This window comes from Castor canadensis, chromosome 1 (assembly GCF_047511655.1).
Source record: "Castor canadensis chromosome 1, mCasCan1.hap1v2, whole genome shotgun sequence".
Classification (NCBI taxonomy): Eukaryota; Metazoa; Chordata; class Mammalia; order Rodentia; family Castoridae; genus Castor; species Castor canadensis.
The window spans coordinates 195,960,761-195,972,211 of NC_133386.1; the positions used below are offsets into that span (position 1 = coordinate 195,960,761).

Here is an 11,451-nt window from a genome sequence, read left to right on the forward strand (position 1 = left end):
GTGATGACAGTTGTTATAATTATCCATGTCTTGGGCTTATATTTATTTACTATGTGTACACATCTTCCCCCGTTGATATACCTCAAATCCTCCCCTTCCTGAGACTCAGCTCCAATGCAGTCTCTGCCTGTACATCTATAGTAACTTCCACTGAGCATGCTACAGACCATGGGCTGTGGAGTCAAGCAGAGTCCTGGGGTCAAATCCACCCCCGCCTCCACAACCTCTGCCCCCTCCAAACACTTAACAAGGTATAAGACCAAGGCAATTTTTTCCTTGTTTGTTTTTATCTTCTGAATCTCTGTTTCCTTACTCTGGAAAAAGGGAATAATTACACTACCTCTCTTATCCAATTATTGCAACCATTGTGTGACTAAATAACTGGTATTTTTAAGTTTAGTATTTTTATTCTACTATTATGATTTTCCAACCACCAGCTAAAACCATGTTTGCAATAGTTCAGTTTTGAATGAGGAAATTTTTATCAGGTGCCTTCCTGATGGTGGACACTGCTCTGACCAAGACTTTAAATAGTAAATTAAAGATTAGTCTTGCTTGACCATGATTTTGTTGAATTTAACTGAATTAGAACATTTTGCAAGCCTCAGTTTCCTCACTGTAAAATAGGGACAATAAAAGCACCTGCCATATACCTGGCTTCCAGCTTTCAGTAGCCAGAAAGAGGTCAAAGTGCTGCAAGGTGTCACTAGCAAAATATTCCACAACTTCAGCTGTTGGTAAATTAATTTCACCTCAAGATAGTGGTGGTGAGGGGCAGAAATTCAGGTGTCAGATCATAAGCACCTTCAATTTCTAGATCCTTTGCTTAAAAATGTAGTCATTGTGTTTGCAGCTGACATTTTTAAGTAATGTGCTCCATGCACTAGTATCAAAGTGCTTCTCATGCAGTACTATTCCTGCCCTCTGGTAAGACCCCAAGGTCCTCAAATCTCCTCCAACCTCAGTCCTTCTCCTTACATCTTACAATGTTCACAACCTTTGGGGCAGATAATATATGATTGCCATTTTATAAATAAGGGAATTAAAACTTGAAGAGATGCTAGAACCTGTCCAAGGTCACACAGTTATCCATTGACAGATTCAATACTTAACCTGTAATTCCCTGACTGCAAGTCTAAATTTGTTTCTCCTCCACGGGATTGTTTAGGGTATTGCAAAACAGGAGGGGGTGGGGGGGGGACCCTTGGGATGATTCTGTCATCCAGGGAGTAGTGAGTGACTAATGATGAATGTCTGCTTTTGGTCTTCTGCCTTTGTTCCCCTAGGTTCTGAAGCTGCTGCTTGTGGCCTGGGATCGCCGCCTAATCTTTGCCATTGGTACCTCCAGCACCACGGGCGAGTCAGATACTGTCATCTGGAATGAGGTGCACCACAAGACAGAGTTTGGCTCCAATCTCACTGGCCATGGATACCCAGATGCCAATTACCTGGATAACGTGCTAGCTGAACTGGCTGCTCAGGGCATCTCTGAGGAAAGCACTGCCCATGAGAAGGACTGAGGTTGGAGAAGATTTGAGGACCTCAGGGTCCTACCACAGGGCAGAAGTGAGGAGAGTCAAAGTAGAAGTTGGTGTCATGCCCTCCCAACTCCTTCATCTCCCCTTTTACCCTATCTCCATCCCTCTTCCTTCCCACCCATAGGGAGGAGACATTTGAGTAAGGAGACATCATTCATATAAACCTCATCCTATACAAAGGGGACATGGGATGAAGGCCAGCCAGTCTTTACCCATGGAGTTTTTGGTGCTGGACAGGCAAGAGCCTCCATCCCACCCTCCCCCAAGTAGGGATCACGCTCAGCATATTTGGGGTATGGGCAGTGCCTGGGCACTCCATACCCTGGCCTGGGGAAGCCTAGGATCCTTGCCTAAGCTGGTTTCTCACTGCTTCCACTTGGCTTTGGGAGCGGAGTTTCCACTTCTCTCTCCTCCACTGGAGGCAGGGAGTTCACACTGTGCAAAGTTGGGGACAGGAGGGCAAGGGGTAGACCGCTAAACTGCTGTGACATCAGAAATTGAATGCCTTTTGTAGAGTGAGGAAGCACTTCTTGCCTAGTGGCTCAGAAAGGCAAAAGCCTCTGGGAGCTCATTTAGTTCTCATCACAGTCCTGGCTTGTGCAGGCCCTGCCCTCCTCTGCACACTCTTGACCTGTCCAAAGAGGCATCTGGTTCTCTTGAATGGATGGAAGGACTTTGGAATTCCTTTCTGGGGTGGCATCCCAGGATGCTGTTTCCAGCCCCTCTCTGATCAAACCAGAGCTTGTATCCCACTGAGCATCTGCACTGTCCTCAGGGAGAGGAACCCATAGCCTTCTTCCCAATTCATTCCAGACCAGCTCAAAGGTTCCATGAATTTCATAAAGTCACTGTGAGTGGAGCCCATACTGAGCTCTGGCCATCTGTGTGTGTGCATATGTGTGTGGGGTATGTGTGCATCAGGGGCCAGGTTAGCATCATATCCCTGAACTCTTGTTTCACAAAATATCAAACCCCAGCTCTGATGGAGATGAAACAGTCCGGGGATGATCCCTTGACTTTCCTCACCCTTGGTCAGAACATCTCATAATAAACCTATACCCTGATGGAGACAGAACTGTACTTGAGAAAATGTGCTAAAGTGATAACTAGATTGACCCCTTTCTTTTCAAGATTGAATCAAAGCCAACCTCCATCCAGTCTTGTTTCTATGAGGACTTCAATCTGTCTCCATACAAATTTTCCAATTCAAGCCCAGAAATGGTGCTGGGCCCCACCCCCCCCCCCAACTATTACAGACTTAGAGCATTGTGGTGAAGCCTCTTTAACTCATTCCTAACAGGATTGGGATCACATTATGGTCTTGTCTAACAAGCATCTGGGTTGCATCCTAAGATGTTGTTTATTTTGTCCCAACATCCTCTTGTCTTTGGCTCCCATTAGGAATGGATTGGGGGATCTGAGAGGAGAGAAGGAGGAATCAAGAAGAGAAACTCAATTCCCCCTTGGAAAATGGGTTCTTTGATTTACGTGTTTGGGGGAAGTTCCTCTAGATACTAATTTGAATTTATATACCTCATGTTTTAGGGGTTTGATATGTATATATATACATATATACATTTCATAAGATTTGGAAGGTTTTTGATGCTAGAAAAAATAGAAACAAAAGAACCTTCAAAAATGGTACTTAAGTTAGAACCGAAGGCCAGGTTTTCATGAGCACCAGCTTTATAGCTGCCTACTGTTGGGCCTATGGCTATTTTGCCATTGGTGTGGCTAGTGGATTCACCTGAGTGTCACCTAGTTCCTTGGAACTTGCTGGTGCTGAATCTTTCTTCACTCTTCAAATGGGTACAGAGACATTAATCAGCTCCACTAGAGGAAACACTGATAGGAGGAATTGTCCCTGCCATCTTAGTTCCAGTCTCTCCTATCAGCAGGAAGACATTTTGTCCCACCAGCAGACCAGGAGACTGGTCCTGAGTTCACTGCACCTCAGGCTAAATTCCTGCCACAGTCAGGAAGGAAATAGAACTAAATGGAAGAGACATCCCTACGGACTTTAATGTCATGCCTCATAACCTTTGCTAGGTTGCCACATGCCACAGATCGTTAAAAGAGCCTCATTGTAGGCTTAGTATCATCTCTTTCTTCAGCACCCTTGCCAACTATATGCCAGTCTTCTTGGCCACAAAGATGAGGAAATAGACTGAGTGTCCATGGATAGGGAAATACAATGAAGTAGTGGGAATTGGAGAAGAAATGAAGATATGATTTGATAGCTGGAAACAGGTTATGGGAAGAGACTTCATCAGGCAGAAATGGGAAGGGGACAGCCAAAGGCAGAAGGAAGAGGACCCAAGAGGATGTCTAAGGGAGTAGGTGTACCAGTGACAATACTGCTTTGAGAGTCAGTGTCACACCTTCAAGCTTTTGCCCCTAGGACTTTGATATGTCTATGCCCTATTTCTCTTCCTCTTTGAGGATACTTAGTAGGGGCCCCCTCATCCTCAACTGCTCTTCTTTGACTTTCTGGGCAGAAATGGCCTTGGATTTCCTTTCTAACACTGTGCCAGGCAAGGCAGGGGGCATTCCCTTGCCCTTTCTCTTGTGCCAACCCAGACAGGTACAGTGAGAACCCAGCAGAGCCCTGGTCATCCACTACTTTGACACAGGGTGTTTCCCACTAGAAGCCTTGCTGTGTTCTCCCGGCCCAAACACGGGACCCTATGCTTTTTCTTTCATGTTTTTAGCACCAGCAACCTAATTCTCCTTCTCTGAGTCTCCAAGAATGACAAAGGGGATTGGAGACACACCTAGTCAGATGGTCATCCCTTAAGAGATTATGTGGTATATACATGATTGCGTGTGCCTTTGTGTTTTCATTCCCCTTCCCTTTTGTAAAATTTGAACTCTGTGGTTTTATACTTGGTCAAAAGTTCTTGTCCTGGTATTGCACTTTTGTGTGCATGAGAGGATAGGGGGAAGGCCGGTGTGGTGAAAGAAAGGACCCCTGTCCCTTTCCTTGTCTGTGGTCTCTGGCATCTGAGGTGGGGCTTCTGGGAGAGGGCAGGTAAATGTTCAAGTGTAATTTGTTCTGTTTGTATCTGCTGTGTTCTGAAGTTGTTGGTGTTGCTCTATGAGAGGACATCGCCACCTGGTGCTCATGAGGTGTATGTGCAGAACAATAAATGGCAAATGAACAACCACAGATTGTTGTTGTTAACCTTCTGCTTTTTGTAGATTAGTGCACCTGAGAGGCATTTGGGGTTTTTCCACATGTCTGTTAGCAGCCACAAGCCCTTCTACCAAATAAATGGAAAGTCCCTTTTCTTTAATTTTTAAATTTTTTCCACATTGTTTTTTCTACCCACACATTTGACCTGGTTTAACTCTCTGTTCCTCCAATGAAACAGACCACATGGTTAGGGGAAATGGGTATGTGAACTTGTGGGAAAAAGTTCATCTTTAAAATTGAAAATGCTGATTCTTAAAGGTTGCTTCACATGACTACTGTAGTGTATGTTTTAATCATTTACAGGCTGTTGTTTTGCATATAAATGTTTAGTATTAATCACCCCAGTAAAATGAGAATAAAAAAATAAAATGCAAATGCAGAGCCACCTTTGTCACTACAATCTGTCTCCATCTCTGGTAGTCCATAGGGTGTGGTTTGCTCAGAAGTCAGGACTGGTCTTTCCACAGACCCCAGCCAAGATCATCAGTCAGGAAACTAGAACTCCGCAGAGCCTGAGACCCCCACACCCAGGGTCAGACTTTGTAAAGTGACTTGACAAATGTGAACTGCAGCCCCCACATCCTGATCATATGGATGACAGTCAGACAGTGTTCCTTAGTAAATATTTTAATGCATACTTACGGGCAATTTTGTTAGTAGAAACATAAGTTTGTACAGAACTTTCTGTTTCAATGGGCAGTTAGTACATTAAAAATCTTGAAGTCATGGGCTGCATATTGCCTTCTGAGTCAGTAATTGTTAACGAATTCATAGAGGAAACTCAGTCTTTGTAGAAAAGTGGTTAGCTTGGCTGAAACATATAAAACACCCAGAACCCACAAAACACCCAGAGGTTTACAACATTTTGTGCTGAAGAGGCAGGGTTAAATGAAGAGATTACAGAACCAGTGGCCTTGGCTGGGTAGTGGGGTGAGCAAGGCTCAATTCTCTTATTGACTTCTCTGTATCTCTATAGGAAATGAATGGGTATTCCTGTTCTCACCTTCCCACAGGCTGGACACTTCAAGCTCTTCAGAAGGGTCTACCATAAACACAAGCCCTAGTTGTGACATTAACAAGGAGAGAACAAATTACCCTTCACAGACAATAACTCACTAATAACATTTGATTTTGTGGAGGAACATTAATCTTGTGGAGGTTATTATAATTAATTAGGACTGGTATTAAAATTGAGCAAAGCCCCAAGTAATACCAGGTAACAGTCATGCATCCAGAAGCCTCAGGAAAGTCAGCCTGGAACTGAAATAAATAAAAGTAGTTCTGGATGCTTTATTCAATTCATTTGAAGACATGGATTTGATCATATCATTCCCCTTTTTACCAGTGAAAAGAAAGAAAAAATAATGGTACAGTAATTGGAACTTTCTATACAGTTTTGGTTTTAAGAAGGAAGAAATACTTAGATGTGGCCTTACTTTGACTTCTTGCTTTTTCATTCCTAGGACATTCTTATTAGCATGTGGTATGTGTGTGTGTGTGTGTGTGTGCATGCACACTTGTGATGGGAAGATAGAAGAGAAGGAATTGTTTTCTGTTAACATAGAACCTGAAACCATAATGCTTGATCTATCTAATGAACTATAGCTCCTTTCAGTGTCTCATTTATGATGAGCTAAGTCAGTTGGATAAGAATTCCAAGTTTCCCAGAGCACCAGAATGTTTTTCTTAAGTTACTGCTTGTCTCGCCATCATCCCTTTGATCTTGGCCTCGTAATAGAAGTTAAAATATTTTCTGAGGCCTTGGTGACACTAGACAGAAGTCCAAGAGTGGTATGATCTAAGTAAGTCCTAACTGTGGGTCAGTTGCAAAAAGTGGAATTGGTATAAACAATATCTTTTCTTTAAGACAACCAACACAGTCTATCAACAGGGAGCTAAACTTTGAAGCTAAAAAACCATGGCCAGGAAGGACTTCCTTTATCTTTTCAGGGCTCTGTCAGCTTCTGGGAGCATGAAACCCAAATAGCTTTTAAAAGATAAAATAGAGGGAGGGTGGTGCTTAAGGCAGATTCTGACAGCTCACAAACTGGAAACAACTACAAACTGAGACAAAATGCAGTTTCCAAATCCAAATGTCCACAATTCCCCCTCCCCTCTCTTTACACACGTGCATTCAGGTGAAGAAAATAAGTGACAAGTAAGTGACACCCCCATTATGTGTTAGTGCCCACAGTGGCTTTTGTTGAATGAGTCACAATTGCTCCCTCTCCCTAACCCAACCTTGTTCATATAGCTCCTTTAATTTCCTGGTCCACAGACTTAAACAGGAAGTCACAAAGTTATACCTGCTTTTTGCTGCATTTGTCACTTCAATACTTAGGAAGGCAGAAGTAGAGAAAGAAATAATGTAACACATGCTTGAAGCTAGGTCCAAGATGACAGAAACTATGCTGTAGGAATTTAAGCTGGATTTTCCTCCTGATCTTGGTCTGGGGTGTCTCCAGTTGCTGCAAAGCTTGGAGCCAATCTCTGCCTCTCCTCCTCTATTGCCTGATATCCCTTCTTCTTGTACTTCCGGGTGCCATAGATGGCCAAGGCGATGACAGCTGCCAGGACGGTGGTGACCCCCAGTGTGACTCCAGCTGCTGCCCCTCCTGATAGACTACTGCTGTCCCCATGGATGACAGTCATGGCTCTACGCAGCTCTATTGGCTCTCCCAGCCTCCACTGGTGGGTCTGAGAGTCTTTAATCCAGGATCTAGAACTCTCAGAATTGGTCACTATGACAGTGTTGGTGGCAGCCTGACTCATGAGGGGTGGTCTAGTATAAGGTGGGAGCCTAGCAGGGGGGAGGGACCCCCCTGTAAAGACCCCAGCCTTGACACAGTAAGACACTTGACATCCATCGCTGATGAGGGCTAGGTGTTGACTGAAGCCCCCAGGACACTTTTTCAGAGAAGGTGCCCCTAAGTCACTGGACATGGCAAAAGTCACCAAAGGATTCCCAACTGTGCAGCTGAAGAACCCACCAAAGGGGACTGAAAACCTGTATCCCAACTCATAATCCTGAGAAATACATACCTTGAGGCTCTCAAAGAGGCTCAGTGGAATGTAGCCAGCTGGACATGACTGTGCATTTGTCATGGGGTTGATGCTCTTACTGCTGAAGAGGCCCCCAAAGAGAAGTCCTGAGTTTTCAGGTACTTGGCCACTCGCTGTGCACCAAAAAGCCCTAAATTCAGCCCTTGCCACCTGGAACACATCTTCACACACTGTCTTACAGAAGATAAAGAAGGTGCACTTCTTTTGACACTCCATGTGATTGTAACCCTCCTCGTGGGTCTGAGACAGGAGATGGACTGGAGAATAGCCAGAGGGACAGGAGAAAGCACCAGTGAGTGGATTCTTCTGCTCCAAGTTTTGGCAGAGGACAACTCCACTCCCTGTGAGTTGGGTGCATTCCTGATAAACCCCACCAAAGGAAAAGTTGGTCATCTTCCCCTCGCAGGAGCCATCATCTGTATTGGCCTGAAAATTGAAATTGGGTGAATCAACATCTGTGCAGCCGGGATAGGTATTGAAGGCATAATAACGTCTCACAGCGTTTTCCACAGTCTTAGACAGCTTCTTCACCAAGGGGCCTGGCAAGTCAGGCAGTTTGTCCGGCTTGATGAAGAAATGCAGAGGCAGGCCAGCACGGTCTGTAGCCACCAGATGATTGGTGATGCCCTGCTGCCAAGCTTGGAGAGTAATGCCTGGGTAAAACGGAACCCCTCCAATGCTCTGCACCCTGGAGTTGGTTCGGTTGGAGAGGTAATTCTTGGTCAGGGCATTCTGAGAGATGTAGTTCTCCTCGAATTTGAAGTTTACAATGTTTAAGAAGGCAATTCCAGCAGATGCTGTCACAGTAGTGTGGCTGGTCTGGCTGTCCTGGAGGAAAGAGGACCTGATATGGTCCTCCTGAACAAGAGCTGCCCCAGCGTCCACACTGGTGATGATGTGGGTGCCATAGTTGAGGACCAGGAGTTCTGCCAGGTAGGTGGCCATCCTAGTCTGGTTGTTCTCTAGACGGTCACAAATGTCCATGAGCTGCTTCTTAAACTCCAAGCTAAGTTCTGAAGTTGGGTTGATTTTGACTGTGTAGACCAGATTTCTTACCTGAACTCGGGTGGTTACAGCTTGGTCCTTCACTTGAAGGGTCTTCATCCTCTGAAACTCAGCAGAGAATTTGCCATTGACTTTGGAAAAGAGGGAGAGCTCCGTATTGATGGAAAACGAGGTGCTGCTCTGGTAATTCACCCAGGATTCGAGGATTTCTGAGTTCATCTCCAAGTTGCTCTGTTTCTGAGGAATGGTAAAGATTGCATCAGGGATGATGTACTGTCCATCCTCTGTGGTCTTACAGTTAGTATAACTCAAGTCCAATACCCGTCCCATGTCCACATTCCGCAGATTATCCCAGCCCCCTCCAGGCAGGACCTCCAGGACAGGTAGTTTCAAGGCATCCTTGCACTTTTGAAATCCAGCTTCATCTGTCTCTCCCAGAGACTTGTCTAGTCTTGTGCATACTGCTATGGTCCAGAGGAGGATTGTAGTCCTGAAGCTGTTCATGGTGCAGACAACCCCAGCCACACACCAGCCCTAAGTGTCCTCCAGCAAATTTGGTGTGAACTAAAAGATGGGAAAGAAAGCAGTTGCTGAAACAGAAATTTCAGCAGTTCTCCTAAAGCCACCAGTTCCTCTTTAGGCTGGTCTAATTGCAAAATAGGGAAATGAGAGTTGGTTGGAATAATAAAGACTATTAAGACTTTGAAAAATTATTCTGTACTAGATATGCAAACACAAAACTGTACCCTTGACTACCCTGTGTTCCCCATCCTACACCCACCACTGGCTACTCTGCAAAAGGGGTGGGCACCCAGAAAAAGCATGACCCTGTGCCTTACCACTTCCTCCACCAGAAGGCTTAAGTTTTGATTTTTGTTCATTCTCTGGGCCTGATGTTTTATGATTTGCCTGACTTCTCTCTCCGGGGACTCCTAAGCCAGTTTCCTTTTACTGGAAATTCAGAGATTAGTGACAACAACACCCCTACTGAGATACCATGTATCCACCAAAATCAGGCTGGCTGTAGGTCAAGGACAATCCTTAGGTTTACATTTGCTGGAGGGTGGAGGCTGTTCCCACAGAAGAAAGGAGTGAAAACCTTGGACACATGCCTTGTGAAGTCTCATTGTTATAAGACCTAATAGTCTTGGCTTTGGATATGACTTTATTTGAAGCATTGCTTAAGGGTCTAGAAGAGGAAATTGTATTTGCAATACGCTGGAAAACCTCAGTTTGCATTGTCCCAAGCATTTGGAGTAAAGGTGAAGGGTCCCCACACTGTGTTGTCTTTTCTTTTCAGAGGGAAATGTTCAATCAAAAACAAAGGTGACATTATAATGTAGCTTTTAGTTTATTAAAAGCACACAGTGGCCAAGATATATATGTGCAGGAACACACACCTGTATATATCTTCTCAGTGTGCATAGTTTGAAATCAGTGGTATACATTGTTATACCTTTAATTTTTCATCCATTAAGTACATGTAATCTATAGAGGTGCATAAAAAGGAATGTGGCTCTACATTACTCAATTATTTTATACAAGCCACAATTCACTTGCTATATTTTTAAACATACTCTCATGAATTTTTTTTTGTGTGCCAATGCCAGGTCTATTAGATTCCATACTTTAGAACAATGTTTCCACATCCATTGATGAAGTACTACTATTACTTGAAATCCAGCTCAATTATGTAGGATTATTACAGTGTGTTTTAGTACTTTTAATGATATCCAGGAAATCTACATCAGTTAATGAAGCTCCCAGCTGTATCTTCATGGCTCCTAAAATCATACCATGAACCAGACACAGAGCTGAGACTGAGAAAAGACATGTTTTAGTTCACAGGTTGATGCTATTACCTGTATTCATCCTGAAGAAAAGGTACCAAAGAATTGAATTAACTCAGATTGTCACTGCTGTAATTGAGAAGGATTTTTAGAAAAAAGTGGGGCCAGTTGCCAAGCTTCATAGACATTACTAGTCATTTTTAAAACCCCGATGCATACTTGGAAATATCACAGTAAAAACTCATTGTACAACTAATATATGAAAATAAAAAATGGAAAAAAGAAAACCCTGATGGTGTTCTGAAAATTCAGAAAAGCCACATACTGGATCAATGCATGTCATGTTTTAGGAAACTAACTTACACAGTCTCCCAAGAAGAAGTTATTTATGAATCAATATCCAGTCTGTTTTTGGCTAAAGAACCAAAACTTTTGCAATGGATGTTCAGTTAATTTCTAGTCAGTTAGTTCAAACTCACTCACAGAGGATCCCAGCATTAGAAAAAATGAGAATTGAATCCCCTTGACTACTTCCAATAGTACAGTATGTGCATACTTCTCTTCAAACTGTTTCAGGGACAAAAGCTCAGGATGGAGATGCCACTTACACTTTTGTGGAGAAATGCTGGCAATTTCTTACTCCTTGCTTTCTATTTTCTGGATCCTGTTGTGACCTCACTCTCCTGAAATGAGAATACAGACAAGGTGAATATTAACAATTCTATAATCAGCTTTTCCCAAATCTCTAAACATCAAATCACTCTTCTTTTCTTTTTTTTGCTACAGTAATCCTCTCATTTTTCATCATAGAAAAAAAATGAAGGTAGGTAAAAGAGACAAAAAGAGTGAAATTGTTGTA

The 11,451-nt window shown here is 43.5% G+C and overlaps 2 protein-coding genes across 4 annotated transcripts in view; one reads left to right on the plus strand and one right to left on the minus strand.

The window, feature by feature from the left end:
• Positions 1-4,709, plus strand: part of Dtx4 (deltex E3 ubiquitin ligase 4) — a 36,684-nt gene extending 31,975 nt beyond the window's left edge. For 2 of the 3 annotated variants that reach the window (XM_074046233.1, XM_020178684.2), the window contains exon 9: positions 1,287-4,709. In XM_074046233.1, the coding sequence (XP_073902334.1) occupies positions 1,287-1,520 (234 nt within the window). In that variant the 3' untranslated portion in view covers positions 1,521-4,709. The remainder of the gene's footprint in view (positions 1-1,286) is intronic. The other variant, XR_012438647.1, reaches the window with a different exon arrangement.
• A 636-nt stretch (positions 4,710-5,345) lies between these two features.
• On the minus strand, positions 5,346-11,224 carry Mpeg1 (macrophage expressed 1). The gene is given in 3 exon segments (XM_020178683.2): positions 5,346-7,223; positions 7,225-9,366; positions 11,201-11,224. Coding segments are annotated over 2 exon segments (2,241 nt in total). The 5' UTR covers positions 9,307-9,366; positions 11,201-11,224; the 3' UTR covers positions 5,346-7,064.
• Between the last annotated feature and the right edge of the window lie 227 nt (positions 11,225-11,451).